General features: G+C 44.7%; 1 protein-coding gene across 4 annotated transcripts in view; it reads right to left on the bottom strand.

The window, feature by feature from the left end:
- Window positions 1–11,956: 11,956 nt before the first annotated feature.
- Window positions 11,957–17,331, bottom strand: part of MORF4L1 (mortality factor 4 like 1) — a 41,274-nt gene continuing 35,899 nt past the window's right edge. For all 4 annotated transcript variants that reach the window (XM_073304522.1, XM_073304521.1, XM_073304520.1 and 1 more), the window contains 3 exons: window positions 16,490–16,662; window positions 16,071–16,155; window positions 11,957–12,640 (listed from right to left, as the gene is read on the bottom strand). In XM_073304522.1, coding sequence (XP_073160623.1) covers window positions 12,556–12,640; window positions 16,071–16,155; window positions 16,490–16,662 — 343 coding nt within the window. In that variant the 3' untranslated portion in view covers window positions 11,957–12,555. The remainder of the gene's footprint in view (window positions 12,641–16,070; window positions 16,156–16,489; window positions 16,663–17,331) is intronic.

Raw genomic sequence — 17,331 nt, forward strand, 5'->3', positions numbered from 1 at the left:
ATAAGGATAAGTGCAGGGTCCTGCACTTAGGATGGAAGAACCCAATGCACAGCTACAGACTAGGGACCGAATGGCTAGGCAGCAGTTCTGCAGAAAAGGACCTAGGGGTGACAGTGGACGAGAAGCTGGATATGAGTCAGCAGTGTGCCCTTGTTGCCAAGAAGGCCAATGGCATTTTGGGATGTATAAGTAGGGGCATAGCGAGCAGATCGAGGGACGTGATCATTCCCCTCTATTCGACATTGGTGAGGCCTCATCTGGAGTACTGTGTCTAGTTTTGGGCCCCACACTTCAAGAAGGATGTGGATAAATTGGAGAGAGTCCAGCGAAGGGCAACAAAAATGATTAGGGGACTGGAACACATGAGTTATGAGGAGAGGCTGAGGGAGCTGGGATTGTTTAGCCTGCAGAAGAGAAGAATGAGGGGGGATTTGATAGCTGCTTTCAACTACCTGAAAGGGGGTTCCAAAGAGGATGGCTCTAGACTGTTCTCAATGGTAGCAGATGACAGAACGAGGAGTAATGGTCTCAAGTTGCAGTGGGGGAGATTTAGGTTGGATATTAGGAAAAACTTTTCCACTAAGAGGGTGGTGAAACACTGGAATGCGTTACCTAGGGAGGTGGTAGAATCTCCTTCCTTAGAGGTTTTTAAGGTCAGGCTTGACAAAGCCCTGGCTGGGATGATTTAACTGGGAATTGGTCCTGCTTTGAGCAGGGGGTTGGACTAGATGACCTTCTGGGGTCCCTTCCAACCCTGATATTCTATGATTCTATGTTGCGTTAGGCCCTTGGTATCACCCCACTGTCCCTTAGTCTTCACCAGGGGTGCACAGATGTCACCAGCTGCAATTCAGCGCCCAATTCTGTGCATGCTGCATAGGGTGAACTAGAACCCAGCTCCTTGCTGGGACAACTAAGGGGCTAGGATGGCAAAAAAGACACAACACGGCTTAATTCCGTCGCAGGAGTCAGCAGCCAGGATGCTGAATTCCCACAGGGGCCGATCTGCAGACTAGGAGGTGGCCATTTTTTCATGCAGTCACTTTTCAGACCACACTTAAAACCTGCCTCTTCCATTCTGCGCACAAGCCCTGGGAGGGTGAAGGACCCTGGGGGGCAGTTTGCTCACTATGCAGGATTTCAAGTTCACCAGATAAAGGGATTTTGGATTATAATTATCTGCTGTATCACCGCGGCATATGGGAGCTGCTGGGCTGGCCGCTATCCACCCAAGACACCCGGACGCCATCTGGTACCAGCCTAGTCAGCTACCACACCTGCCAGCAGCTCCTAGGCCACATCCTGGCGCTGCAGCTGTGCTGGACGGAGGCAGATGCAGGAATTCCTGCCAGCCAGGCTCAGGAACACTCGGTCAGAAACTCCGGGTTGGATTTCTGCTTACTGAGAGAGGGGGAGCTGCTTGCAGCCCGTCTCCTTCAGTGCAGCCTGTCACAGGACTGGCAGGTAGCCAGTGAGGGGACTGCCTGATTTTTTCACTATTTAAACCAAGAATGGGATAAAGTAACAGATCACAGAGGGCTGGCACCATGTCCTGTTCCCACTGCCCCCAGGTCATTCAGCCTCAGTCAGCGCTTGCTTCCATCGCAGCCATTTCCTTCCCTCCAGCAGGATTGCTGCCTTCTTATGTCGGGGCCCCCGTCTGGTCCCCCAAACGCTCACCCAACCACAGGATGTCTCCCGTTCTGACCTGTCACAATGCTGAGCTGTAATCCTCACCCTGTGCCCTCCCAGCAGCAACCACCAGGTCCCTGTGGCTTCCAGCGGGACAATGGACAGTCCCCTGGGCCCCGCCAAAACCACACCACCCACTACAACCAAAACCGAGTCCTACCATAACACAAGAACAAGATTCTTGGCTGGCTTTGGTAACATGTGGTACCCTCCAGCGGTCAAAGCCAGAATCCTTTGTTTTAACAACAGCAGCTCTTCTAGGTCCTGCACACAGAGAAAAGTAGGTTAAAAATGGTACTTAGGCTGCAAAGCCAAGCACTCAAATTCGGAAATGCTGGACTGACTGTTGCCCATGCAACCTTTATTCTGCCCCTTTGCACATCCATCCTGTGCACTGACCGAGGCAGGGCTCCAGTGGGTAAAATAATACGTGGTTCTGTCCCATGCATACAAAGGGGGATGGGAAACTGGAGCCAAGGGCTTGCCATAAGTAGGGGCGGCTGGTTGCAGCCTTGCATAGCACAGCTCTCCCCCCCACACACACATCCCTGGCTCTTTAGCTCCCAGGCGGTCCTGGTACAATGCATGGAGCTACTGCAGCTTTCTCGGAGGGTGGCGTGGCCCGGCCGCTCTTGAGAACGTTCGTGCTCTGGGATTACACGGGCAGGCTGCCCAAATTATTCCAGGGGAGCACATGTGAGAGAAGGGAAATGGTGATTTTCAACAGTTAATTTCTCCGCACAACCTGACTGGAATTTCATGGGACACAGAAAAGCCACTTCTCCAGCCCCAGGATGGTCCCTATTGAATTTCAGCGCTCTGCTGCAGACACATGAAGCATGAGAGTTTCCCAAATGACAGGCAAGGGCCTTTGACCAGGGGAAGGTTAGGCAAGCTAAATATAAGGATCGCGACCAACTCCCTTCATAAGAAAAAATCAGTTCCAACTAGTCTTCTCTCCGGGGTCTAGCCAGAATCCGCTCCCCCTCTGTCCTCCAATTAAGTCAATCTACTGTTTGTAGAAGCACTTTCTCCAAAACACTGGTCTAGAGAAGCATCACTGGCTAGGCACTCCAGTATGGTCCAGTGGGGAGAAATGTAGAACTGGAAGCCAGCAGGATGAGTGTCTATTTCAGGTTCTCCAGCTGATTCACTGTGTGACCCTGGGGAAGTCATCACTGCTCTGAGCCTTAGGTCCCCTGCTCTGTAAAAGGAGGTTATTTGCTCCCCTTTGTAAAGTGCTTTGAGGTCCTCACAAGAAGCCTTCATGTTATTGGGTGCTGCTGTGTCCAGCCCCTATCTCCAGGCATTGCTGGTCAGCAGGCTCTGCCCGAGCATGGCACGAAGAGAAGACAATGATTTCCCTAGTATCTGGCATCTGGTTTGGCCACGGATTCTGAAAAACACAAGCAAGGAATCACAGAACAGGAAGGGACCTCGAGAGGTCATCTAGTCCGGTCCCCTGCACTCAGGGCCAGAGCCGTCCCGTTCATAGGACGGCCCAGGGCAACCCCCCGCGTCCTGCGCTTCGGGATGTGCAGTCCAGGGTGGCCTGGGGAGTTAGCGGGGGCCTGGTGCTGGCAGCAGCGAGCGACCCAGCCTCAGTCCACTCCACCCTGCCCCGCCGGCTCCAAGCACCACTCGGGGGAGGGGATGAAGCCGGAAAGAGGCGGGGCGGGGGTTTGGAGGAAGTAGTGGAATGGGGGCAGGGTGGAGCAAGGGTGGGAAGAGGTGGGGTAGGGGCTTGGGGCAGAGCAGGGGGTTGTCCTGGGCCCCACACCCCCTTGAGGACAACTCTGCTCATGACAGGACTAAGTATTATCTAGACCAGCGTTTCTCAAACTGGGGGGTCAGGACCCCTCAGGGGGTCAAGAGGTTTTTATGGGGGGGGGGGTCACGAGCTGTCAGCCTCCACCTCAAACCCCTCTTCACCTCCAGCATTTATAATAGCACTGAATGTATATTAAAAAAGTGTTTTTAAATTTATAAGTGGGGAGGGGTCACACTCAGAGGCTGACTGTGTGAAAGGGGTCACCAGTACAAAAGTTTGAGAACCACTGATCTAGACCATCCCTGACACGTGTTTGTCCAACCTGCTCTTAAAAAAATCTCCAGTGGTTCCACAGCCTCCCTGGGCAATTTATTCCAGGGCTTAACCACCCTGACAGTTAGGAAGTTTTTCCTAATGTCCAACCTAACCGCCATTATTGCTATTTCATTCGTCACTCTGAAATTTACCTAGTCTCATTCCTAGGCCAACTTAATTCCAGGCACCAAACTCTCCTGCTCCCTTCTACCCCACGTTGCCCAGCTCAGTGACAGCGGTTGCGTTTTTCCAACCAGAACATGCAGGGATCTAGTTCCTACCAAAGGAACAAACGAAGAATTGCAGCAGATCCGTATGGCGCACACACAAAATACCGTTTTCCAGATTCCGTGTGCTGGAAGGGAGACCCCCGCTTCCACTCGCAGGGGTGGTTTGGCAAACTGCCAACGCATTGCTCTAATTCAGAATGTAATCTGGGCTCCCCTGCTGGGTAATAGCCGGGATAAACAAGAAGTAGTTGCTAATTACAGTCTCAAAGCTATTCATTGAAGGCTGCACTCTGAGCGGCGCACACAGCAATCTGTAACAACGCCCAAGCGCTGAGAGATGTGTTCTTCTACACCATGCACCCGTAGCTCCTAGAGACCCCACTCAGCCCCTCCTCCTACCACCCTCCCAGTAGACCCTGGGGCACGGCTTGAGTCCACAGCCAGCTTCTCACTATCAGCTTCCACACCAGGGCAAAGGGCCCTCTCTGGACTGGGCCCCCTGCATCTCCTAAACCAGCCACTCTTGCAACCATGAACTGCTCCCAATGTAATTTAGAGTTTCCATAGCAACTTGCAGAAACTTAATTGCTCAGTGTCCTTATTTCCATTTAAGGAGACGCTTGCTGGTCCTTTAGATCTTTCCTATTTGTCTTTTTACTTCTCAATAGCCAGCCAGGGGACAAAGCTCAGTTTTGTGCAAAAGTCACAAAATCAGCTCTTTAAAACCTTATGCTCTGGGCTTCTTAGAGCACAATTAAAGATGCACAAAAAGACCACCCATGCATGCAGCCACCTCCAGTCCTCAGCTCAGACCCCCCTGAGAGTAGCTGCACTTTGCAGCATATCCAGGAGGTTAAACAAATCTGACATCTGATGGAGCAAGGTGGGGATGGGCAGGTAGAGGGAGTGATTTGCAAATGCAAAGTCAAGGAGTCCTCATAGAAATGCCCTGATAATCACGGTCTCTTGTGCACATCAGGATGGCTCCTGTTCAAGTGCATCTGCTGATCTCCATATTTATTGTGTGAATCAGAGGGTCTCAGGCACAATCTCCTCTGGAGATTCCCCCAGGGCAACAAAGCTCTGCCCTGACCATTATTCTGGCCTGTGCCTTAATGGCCCCTCTTAACCTTTAGGGCACGGGAATAGCCAGACAAATACTATATTCCAGGTATTCCTATAGTCCTGGACTTCTCGTCAATTCTATGCCTTTGCATCCAGCCTAGGAATATCACTCACTCTGAATAAAGCCACAGTAACTGCCTTCAGGAGGACAGGAAAGCCATATTCATTATTCAGGTTTCGGAGTAGCAGCCGTGTTAGTCTGTATCCGCAAAAAAAAAAAAAAAAGGAGGAGAACTTGTGGCACCTTAGAGACTAAGAAACTTATCTGAGCATTATTCAGTGGCACATACACATTGGTCCCTAGGCCAAAGCAGGAATTGATTCCAAAGTTTGATGATCAACATTTCAGACATGCAAAGTTGGAGAGTAGACTGAATAAGATTTGTATGATTAGGGGGAAATCCCCAACTCCCTTCCCAGGGAAGATCTGATTCGACCAGAAAGAATGGTATGAGACTATTTGGCAGTAAAGCAAACCTGCCATACTTAATGAAGGCTGACTGGTTTTGCAGGTTTAGTTTTTAACCACACAAATGCATAAAGCGCTATTGGTGTAGAGGGCTTGATAAACACCCAGGGCAACCGGTTGGGAGGGAGCTTTCAGTCTAAAGTAGACATTAAAATAAATGATGCAGCAGGCATCGCAGTAGAAGCAGCCACAGCCGAGAAGATGTTAGGGAGGGAGGGAGGGAGGATTAAGAAACAGCGTTTGGACGAGGACGCTGGGAAAGTGGGCTGGGGACTTGCTGCACAGGAGCAGGGAGGCTCGTCGTAGCAGTGGGGGAGGATGGGGAAAGGCGGCAAAATGCTTGAGGAAGGGAAGGAGGCAAAGGGAGCAAGGTATGGACAGAGCCAGAAGTAGAATATGAGAACCAGGGCAAATCAGCGTGCTTGAAAAGAGAGCTGCATGCCAGGGCTACTGTAATTACTCTGCCCTTCCCAGAACAAAACACTGTTGAGCTGGCAGGGACCTTGCAACCTCACAAGGAAAGGGGGAATCCAGGTGTCTGCTGCTTGTTAGAAAGAAGCCCAAGCAAAAATCAGACCAACCAACCTGCTGAAGGCCAAAGAGGTCTCAGCACAATGGATTTAAAGCAGTTAGCACCATCAGGCAGTCCTTCAGTTCCTCTGACTCTGAGGATCCATTTCCCCTATCACCAGGAGATGCAGTAACCCCTGGTTCTAGCTCACCACCCTGCAATATTTGGCATCTATTCCTCCTCAAGCAGATCTATTTGATGTCTCCAACTTTGAAAGGGTCACATAGTACATGGACTGACCTGATGGGAGTTCTAACCCTGTCACATCAGTGATGGGTAAACTAAGATGTAAACTGGGACATGGTGACCTGGCTGTCAAACCTGGACTGCTTAATGCAGAGTTAACTAAAGATGTTAATAGCTTCCAGAAAGCCATCAGATTGACCATATCAATTTAACGCAGCTCAAGCTGCTCTTTCCTGGTTCAGTATGTCCATAGATTCATAGCTTCCAAGGCTAGAAGGGATCATAGATGACCTACTGAGGTCCTGTGAGCCTCCAAAACAAGCCTCTCTTTCTAACATGAGCTGCTCCCCATGTAATTTAGAGTTTCCATAGCAACTAAAAAAGGTCCCTTCCAGTCCTACACTTTTATGATTCTATGACCATGATCTAGTCAGACTCCTGCCAGAGAACTTCCCCACAATAGTTCCTAGAGCAGAACTTTGAGAAAAACATCCTATCTTGATTTTAAAATTGCCAGTGATGGAGACTCCGCAAGGACCCTTGGTAAATTGCTTGAAAGGTTAATTACTCTTAAAAATTTACACCTTATTTTCAGTCTGAATTTGTCTGGCTTCAATTTCCAGCTAGGGGATTGGGTTACACTCTTCTCTGCTAGATCGAAAAACCCATGGTCAAATATTTGTTCCCCATATAGGCACTTATAGACATTCATCACATCATCTCTTAACCTGGTCTGTGTTAAACTAAGGAGACTGAGCTCCTTGAGTATCACGGTAAAGCAGGTTTCCTAAGCCTTTAATCATTCTCGGGGCTCTTCTCCAGTTTACAAGATCTTTCTTGAATTGTTTGCAGAAGAACTGGACATAGTTTTCCAGCAATGAGCACACAAGTGGCAAATACAGAGGTGTAGGAACAGAGAGGTTATGCATCCAAGGATTGCGTTAGCCCTTTTGGCCACAGTCACACTGGGAGCTCACGTTTAGCCGATTCTCCACCATGGCCCCCACATCTTTTTCAGTCACTGCTTCCCAGGGAAGAGTCCGCCATCCTGTAACTATGGCCTACATTCTTTGTTCCTAGATGTACACATTTACATTTGACTGTATTAAAACGCATACTGTTTGCTTGCGCCCAGCTTACCAAGTGATCTAGATCACCCTATCAGTGACCTGTCCTCTTCATTAATTACCACTCCCCCAATTTTTGGCTCATCTACAGACTCAGTGATTGATTGTTTTCTTCTAGGTCATTGGTAAAAATGTTAAATAGGGAAGAGCCAAGAACAGACGCCTGCAGGACCCAACCAAGAACACACCTGCTTGATGATTCCCCATTTACCATTATATTTAGAGACCTATTGATTAGCCAGCATTTAATCTAATGTGTTCCATGTTAATTTTATATCATTCTAGTTTGTTAATCAAAGTGTTATGAGGTACCAACTCAAACACTGTTTGATAGTCCAAGTATATTATATCAAACACTGTTACCCTTATCCAAACTTGTCAGCTCAAAAGGTATCAAGTTAGTCTGACAGGATCCATTTCCCATAAACCCAAATTGCTTGGCAATAACTATTATCCTCCTTTAATTCTCTAAAAATCAAGTCCTGTATCAGCTACTCCATTATCTTGCCCAGCATCAATGTTAGGCTGACAGGCCGATAGTTACCCAGGTCATCCCATTTGCCCTTTAATATTTCCACACTTTCAAACAAAGCTAGTTAAAAGCTGATTAGAAAATTAAAAAGAAAAAACACCAGAAGAGTGATTCCTGCTGAAAAGCTAAGCACAATGCAATCTCTTGAGAGATTAAGTCTTCGACATTTAACATTTGCTGGTTTGCTACTTTTTATACAGACATTGTGGCTTTCCTCCACCAGGTTTGTTCCATTGACACGGAGATGCACACGCAGCCGGTTATAGAACCCCTGCGCTGAAACACCCTCAGCAGCTCCTTTGGCTAATGGAGGTCAGTGGCTGTAAACAATTCCTGCATTTCCACGTTTTAGCATCTTGAGATTCCAGTTACATCAAGAGAAGAGTCAGGAAGGGCGGGCTGGGGGGACACGCCCTTACACAGAATTCTAATCATGTCACTCCAGCAGAGACTGTGCACAATCTTTACCTGTTAGTGACCACTTACATGGACTAGGACAGATTAACATGTGAAATCAGCATGTGTACAATGCTGATCACAAGATGGTTTGTGTCTTTATGCCTAAGACTTATCTAATTCAGTAATAAAACAAATGCCACTATATAAATCTTGAGTAAGGCATGCAGTTTTGTTCACCCTATCTCACAAGATTATAACTGGAAAAGGCACAAAGAGCAACAATGATGAGGGGCCTAGAACAGCTTCCATATGAGGAGAGATTAAAGAGACCGGGACCGTTCATTTTAGAAAAGAGATGAACAAGAGTCATAGGTGCCAGCTCCCTCCAGGCCCAGGGGGCGCTCAGCCCTCTGCTATGTCCTGCCCCCACAGAGTCTGCGCTTATCCTAAGAGTGGGAATATGAGAGGTCTACAAAACAACAAATGGTATAGAGACAGTGTTATTTACTGTTTCACATAAACACAAGAACTGGGGATCAACTTATGACATTAAAAGCCAGCAGCATTAAAAACCAAACGAGTAGTTCTTCACCCAATGCACAGGCAACCTAAGGAACTTGTTGTCATGGGACGTTGTGAAGGTCACAAGTACAACTGGGTTCAAGGTAAGTTCCTGAAGGATAGGTCCATCAATGGCTATTAGCCAAGATGGTCAGAGATGCTACCCCATGTTCCTGGTGTCCCTAAATTTGACTGCCAGAAATTGGGACTGGACAACAGGGAATGAATCACTTGATAAATTGCCCGGTTTTGTTTATTCCCTCTGAAGTATCTGGCACAGGCCATTGCCAGAGACCGGATACTGGGTTAGATGGGCCATTGGTCTGGCCTAATATGGCCGTTATGTACTTCGGATAACTCACAAGAAGCGTATTGATTTGTGACTTCAAGATCACTGGAAAGTAGTGACTGCTACAAAGCAGTTGTTTACAGAGATGAGCAGAGAGGTGGTAACACATCAGGAACGATTTTATGGCTGAAAACTTTGGACTCATTTGGTCACTCCAATACCATCAGAAGAAAGTTTCTGCAACAGAACAGAAGGAAATGTTGTAAACCGGGTGAAAAGTCAATTTGCCAAATCAGCGTTGAAAGTTAATCTAAAAAGCTACATATACCATGCAAACACGTACCATAAAAGCTACACATACCATGCGTGGATAACGTGCTCTTTTGTTAGCTTGTTAAAAAATAAGAATATAATTTAAACATTCAAAATTCAACCGTCGGTAGCCTCATGAAAAATGTATGGTTAAGACAGTTATCCCTACCTGATCTAAACACAAGAGGCAGCATCAATGGAAGGATGAATCCAAATCTATCATGAACACCAAAAAGTTAAGCAATACAGGATTCAAACAGTTGCAGCGAAGGCTAAAGAAGCGTTTCATACTGTACAGCTGTGCTATAAAGATAAATTACTGAGCAGATAAATTTCTTTTTCGTAGAATTAAAGATTCAAACAGCAGACTTTCTTTAAATAATCAAATCAGACATTTGTGAGGGTCCCCTTGCCAGACTGGATTTTAAAGTTTAGAAGGGTGAGGGAAGGCAGATGTACAAGAGGTAGATGTACGCATAGCAAGTTTTAGGTTGCTATTGTTGTAGATTAAGTTTAAGATCACATCGATAACCAAATAGAAGCCATGACAATGTCAGGTGTTAAGACAGGAAACTAGCTTTAATTCTGATGATTTTCTAAAAGAAGCTATGTTTTCCCAGGTTATTTTAAAAGGTTTTTTTGCCAACGGGGTGTGTCAATGATTTCAGACTGGAGAGACTGAATTCTGCCGCCTACGAAGACTTTACATATTCATAGTTCAACCACAGCAATATTCTCTCTCGCAAGTGTCTGAAATCCTTTCAAATGATCCCAGACTGGAAGCTTATATTTGGGTCAAGACCCACCATTGTGAAGTCCTTAGCAGGCGTGTGTAGCTGTAAAAATAAGAATTGAAGTACTGGTATGAATTTGCAGTGATAATTCAGGGTGATCAACCCTAATTTAGGGCCTCTGGGTGCTACCATTATATAAATATTTAATTATGTTAAGGCAGATGTCCGTTGAAAGGCTATGCCTCATTTATATCCTTTAACTATTCACTATGCCAGGGACCGGCAAGCTTTGGCCCACGGCCCGCCAGGGTAAGCCCCCTGACAGGATGGGATGGTTTGTTTACCTGCTGTGTCTGCAGGTTTGGCCAATCGCAGCGCCCATCGGCTGGGGTTCGCCGCTCCAGGCCGATGGGGGCTGCGGAAAGTGGCGTGGCCCGAGGGATGTGCTGGCCACCGCTTCCCACAGCCCCCATTGGCCTGGAACAGCAAACCGTGGCGAGTGGAAGCGGCAATCGGCCGAACCTGTGGACACGGCCAGTAAACAATCAGCCCGTCCTGTCAGGGGGCTTACCCTAGCAGGCCGCGTGCCAAAGGTTGCCGATCCCTGCACTATGCTTAGCACTCAGAAGTGACTAAAATCCATTGTACTTGTTGAGATTTTAATTTGTTAGATCAGTGCTTGGCAATGTGCTTTAACAGCTTTCAACCTTGTATGAATATACTGTGATTAAAGATACAGACGGAAAATTAAGAGGGAAAACATCATTCTGACAAATTTTCGTTTCTCGTCTGCTCAGACAAAAAATCATATCAATACATATTTAACACATCTTAAATTTTTTTTAAGGATTATCCAAAAGAAATACATAGAACTCATTGCACTCAGTGTATATTATGTAAAATTACAACTGCGACTTCATGCATATTGTTTGGAACTACCAAGTTAGTTATTCAAGAGTTCTGGATTAAAGCCACTGTAGATATACAAGTTTCTTCATGCATGGTTTGCATTATTAATCTGTCCCAATTTAGTTTAGAAAGATATACAAGTCAAGTATATTGCAACTGTCTTATCAGTAGATAGGAATTGAATTATTCCCTACTGGAGGGAGGAATCTAGTCCATCAATAGAAAAAATAAATAAAGACTTTTGATGCTTCTTTACCACTGGAAAATGGGGTTTATTGAACAAGAAGCACACTGGGGCTTTTTGAGAAAAATACTTCACATTTTATCTGTCCAGGGTCACAGTCCTGTGAATTTCTGCTGTCTGAATGGGTTGGGAGAGGCTGAAAAGTGGTCTGTTTTCAAAGTGTTTGATTGGTTTCAAAACACTGTTTCTAATGATCTTTTACAGCTTTGTTGCTGTTCCATGCAGTTTGATTTCTTTAGTCAAAGAAGTTGGAGTGCTGTATCCTAATAGATTTCAGTTAGGAGTAAGGAATGCTGAAGAAGGCTCAGACACAGCACCTCCAAATTACAACTAAAAATCACAAATTCACACTTTATACTGATATTTTCAGAATACTGCAGATTTAACTATGACAAAGCAATTTGATTTATGACTGAGCGCTAGATCATGTGAAAATGCTCCAACAGATGAAGCAGGACACAGGTCAGTTAAAAAGTCAAAATAGGTAATGTTTGAAATAAAAAAGTTTATTTGAAGACTTGAAAAATAGCTCCTTGAAAGACCAACATTTCCAGAACATCAAGATACAATACATTTTTCCATTGTGTTAGAACAGAAAAGTCACAATCCTTCAACTCACTAGGCAAGGAATGAATTTATGGATCAACAAATGCTATACTTCAAACACCAAGAAAGTGAGTCTGCTTGAAAGTCAGACTAATTAGTAGCATGTAAGTTAGGTGATCACAACCCTGTGGCACACTTGTCATCACTAATCAATAATGCAGGTTAGGTAAGAGCTTAGTGTCAAAACAATGAACCTATAAACTTTAAGGAGCTCAGACAATGAAAATATGCTAAATCGCATTTCTTTCCACATCCTACTGATGGGTTCCCAAAGCCTCCTTTTTAGGCTTCTGTTTCAAAACAAACAAAAGAAAACTTTAGAACTTACAAATGTCAGTTCAGTTTTAACACACACTTTATTCACTTCAAATTTACATAATCTGTGCAAGAGACATGTGCAATGGAAGGACAAAACAAAATGTAGACATGGACAGCACTGTTACAGAAGATCCAAGTATTACTTCACTATACAGAGGCATGCTGTTATACTGCTTTCCGATGGTATTCGGGAGGGGCTACTTCATAGTCACTGGCACTAAACAACGTGGAAGCATTCTTCGCTAAATACCTGTGAAAAATATACACATTCAGAAATTAAAATACCTTGTTGCTCATTGTCTCAAGATTTCAGTTTTAGTGTACACAAACTGTTATTTCACTGCTTGGAACCAGATTCCAGCATATGCTGTTGAAAAATCTGTCAGTCTTTGAACAGCCCAGAGAAACACAGAGTTTAATTCTGGACAGGTGTCAGACGTTGTACTATTGAAATCCTCCCTAGTGCCTCACTCAGAATTCCAAGCAGTGAAATCATATTGTCAAACAAATGAGACCACAGCCAAGTGTTGCCGCAAGACCTCCGCCAGGTTGAAATAGGTTCCGCTTCGTATCAAGTGTCTGTCCTTTCTGGACGTCTGCCAGTCACTCAAGCAGGCAGGTAAAAAGTACCCTACTGTTCTGTACAAACAAGTGTGGTTCTTAACAGGTGCTAGGAGAAGCTTTGTAACTAGGGCCCCACCAAATTCACAGCCGTGAAAACCACATCATGGACCGTGTAATCTGGTCTCATGCGCTTTTATCCTATACAATAGGGATTTCAAAGGGGGGGACCAGCACGTGTCCAATTGGGATCCTGACCCAAAAGAGAGTTGCAGGAGGGGCTGTGGTATTGCCACCCTTACTTCTATGCTGCCTTCAGAGCTGGGCGGCCGGAGAGCAGCGGCTGTTGGTCAGAGGCCCAGCTCCAAGGGCAGCACCCAGCCAGCAGCAGCGTGGAAGCAAGGACAACAACCACCACACCAGGCCACCCTCCCTTCTGCGCTGCTGCTGGCGGGGGCTCTGCCTTCAGAGCTGGGCTCCCAGCCAGCAGCCGCCGCTCTCCAGCTGCCCAGCTCTGAAGGCCGTGCCGCTACCAGCAGCGGTGCAGAAGTAAGGGGAGCATTACCGCACCCCCCCCACAACAATCTTGTGACTCCTCCCCCCAACACCTCCCTCCTTTTTAGGTCAGGATCCCTACAAATTAAGGCACCACGAAATTTCAGATTTAAATAGCTGAAATCATGAAATTTACAATTTTTAAAATCCTTTGACCATGAAATTGACCAAAATGGACCGTGAATTTGGTAGGGTACCATTTATAACCAAGGCTAGTAGAGGAGTGGCCAGTAAATATGGCATTCTACAAACTGAGTGCTGCAGCGATACTCAGGCCGTCTTTGTAGGGCAGATTCAGGTTTCCTCCCGAACCACAAGCTTTTACATTTTAAATGGGGATATTCTTATGGTTCTGTAAGGCCCCCTGTGAGAATCACTAATTTTATCACCTACTGCACTTCATTTACTAACATTTTCAAACGTTATGGATTCGCTACCAATGGCTTTTAGCCTGTCTTTGATCTATGAAATTAAGTCAGTTTTCAATTCTTCACAATAGTGTTAAAGAAACAATGGCTTTATTGAAGGAATAAAGAGAAAGCAACAGCAACAGAATGTGGTGGTAAAAAGACTAGATATAAACAGGTAGTTTGCGCATAGAGAAAATAATGGTATGCCTCTGGAGTATTAAGGCACAAGGCCAAGCAATTTCAAACATTAAGTATTTAAATTGCCTACAAGACAGACTGCCTGACATTTCCCTCCCATACTGGAAAGCAAGAATCGTGCTTGTGCATTTGCCGGGGATTATAAGCATAGACACCAATGACAATTGGAGAATTAACCCTGCACCCGGAGTTCTAAAGCATAAGCCATAACTAGAAGTCCTCTTAAATTTTAGAACTGCAGAGGATTCTTTCATAAATTAGAACTTAATCAGATTTTAAGTTTCTAAAATACAGAGGACTGATTCTTTAGAGTAGACAGCTCCTCCACTAACAGAGCATGAACTTCCCGCTTTTCGATTTCACATTTAAGTCCTATAGTAAGACAGAGTAAAACTTTAAAAAGCACCTAACTGACGTAAGAGTCTAAGTGTCTCGAAGTGCTATTGAACAAACGGGACTTAAACTTTGTAACTGTCTCCTTGCACATATTTCAGGAAAGGCAGATCAAAGAGTTCTAAACGCATCAAGAAACAAATGGCTTAAGCTTGGCCTTTCAATGAGCTGAAAGATGGTCTCGTAGCTCAGCTACTTAACTGGGATTAGCTCCCAGCTCTGCCACATACTGAGACACTTTGGATAAGTCATTTAACCTCTTTTGAGCTCTATTCCCCATCTGTAAAATGGGGAGAATGCTCCTCCTCCCCACACTTTTGTCTGGACTGTCTACTTGGATAAGCTCTTCATGGCAGGGACCATCTCTTATTGCATGTATGTAGAATTGGGTGCCAATCTTGACTGGGGCCTCTACACACAACTAAAATATAAAGCTGCATAATAAATTAAAGATGTTTTTCATTAAGGCAATCATAGACGACAGTTTTTGAAACTCCTGATGGAATTGCTCTGATTTAGCAGTTTGCAGCAGTGCATGCAAGAACAAAAATGGATCTTTTTTCTACCCAAATGGTTTGATTGATCTTTTTCCTTTTAAACAGCAGTGTACTGGAAAAGAGAGGGAGTGTATAAATTGGGCTTGTTTTTGGCTTAATGGGCTTGTGAGTTGCTAGTTTTTTTGCTTATAGCTTGTTGCTTTCTTTTTTTAATTGATCAGCTCCCAGCAAGCATGGGGCAAGGGGGGGCAAGCAGGGGGAAGACTCAGGGGCGCACAGCAGGCCCAACACAGTCCCAGACTGCAAACTGGGGGAGAATCTAGTCATAGTGTTGGGGTTCTTAAGGATTGGCTTGTTTTGAAATGGGATTAGCTTGATTTGTGGCTTATTGTGAAAGTTGGGTGCTTATTTACCACGTGAAAGTTGGAAACTGCTTCAGATGTCAAAGAACTTTACTGAATGTGAGTAATGATAGAAAAACTCAACTGCAAAAACCCATGCATTTCACCTTGGTTATGTGCCTTCACATGGAACCACACTTGGTCTCTAATCAGGAACAATTTTGCAATACGTCAACAGAGTGCCAAAGCAATTTCTAGTACAAGACCTCTCGTACCAACTCTGTGTTGCGACAAAGGTATGACTCACTGCAATATTAACCAAGCAAGCTTTTTTCAGTTTAGTTAGTACAGAAAAATTTAAGCTGCTTTAGGTAAATTTAGGTCCTGAAACTTGAAATCTTTAACAAGTTACAGCCTATTGTGCATTTTACTGAAGAGTAATACTAATTATGCATAACTGACCACCACCACAAAACTGCAAGAAAGGCTGTCAAGAGATCAAAGTGCTTGCTCTGGATTAGTGTTTCAGATTAACTGTGACATGCACTGTCAATATGATAATCAAAATACTGTCATAAAAAAATTATGAGTCAGAAAGCATGCAGGTCACAGTCGTATAAACACACACATGCTTAACATTAAGCATATAAATAAGTGTTTGCAGGATCAGGGCTTTAGCGTTTTTAAAATACCTTCAACACACAAACATGAAAGGCTGAACTTACTTCAAGAAATCATGCAAGTAGTTTAACAACAAAGCCAGGCTCTTCTCATCAAGAGGGGTGTAGGCAAGCATAGCTCCAATTCGTACTGTTAAGAAAAGCATAAAGTTGTCATGAAAAACAGTCAAATATAACAAGTTTCACCATACATGAGTATAAGTCCAAGATCTGTTCTAACTTCAGACTGCCATTCTTCCCTATGCAAGCTTGTCTAAACAACTATGTTTTGAAAAGTTCCATTCTGAGTAGGTGATTTGTGGCTTTGAACATTGTATATAAATAACCCAAGGATAGAACTGAGTCATTTGTTTAGGCATTTTACTCTGATTCACTGTATTATTCCAATTAACAGGACAGAAAAGAAGTTGGAGCAATGTAACCATTTGTCCCTTTTTATGGTGGAATCAAGATGCCATACTTACCAAATAATCGTAGTAGGTGTGGTGCACCATAGACCTGTGACATAGGTGCATCAGGATGATCTGCTAAAATTTCAGCATACTGTGGCCTCTCAAATTTGTACAGCAGCTGAGTCCCCAGCATTACATTGAAGTACTCTTTTATTCCAGCAACAACTTCATTAACAGCATATTCTCTGGCACACAGAAAGGAAATGTGAAATATCATTAAAAATTTAAATAAAAAAACCAAACCGAACACCAGGGCTGTGATTTTTTCGGGGTAGTTGTGCACTTGACTTTTAGAAGTCGGAAGAGCCAGTATTCATGAGATGGCACAGAGAAACATATGCATCATTCTAGTGGTTCTGCTTTTTAAAAATGGGGTATTCTGGCTCTACGTGAAGACATGCTTCAAGCCAACTTAGTTCTAAGAAAAAAGTGACTAAAAGGAAACATTCTGCCTTCCCACCTGCATCTGATACTTATCCAAATGCATGACTAAAGTGGCACATTCAAAGCAAGATAAAAAGGCGATTTCTTAAAGTCTTGGAACATACGCTTGTCAGTTTTATGCCACACACATTACTAACTTCAGCAACAATTGGCACTGGAATGAAGTCAGAGCTGGGTTTGATAGCTCAAGCAGTCCTGCACTTCATGATGGCAAACAATCATTCACGCAGCTGAATTTTAAAATATCTAGCCACACTTTTTCAAAACCATAATACATATGGCCCTACAAATCTTCAACTCCATTATCTGTCATGAAGTCATTACACAGTGTCTGCACCAGAGCCATGCTATGCCTCCAGCTTTAAAACAGTCTGTTGGAGGAACCCTTCGATGTGCCCAACACCATGGTG

The sequence above is a fragment of the Lepidochelys kempii genome, chromosome 10, assembly GCF_965140265.1.
Source record: "Lepidochelys kempii isolate rLepKem1 chromosome 10, rLepKem1.hap2, whole genome shotgun sequence".
NCBI lineage: Eukaryota > Metazoa > Chordata > Testudines > Cheloniidae > Lepidochelys > Lepidochelys kempii.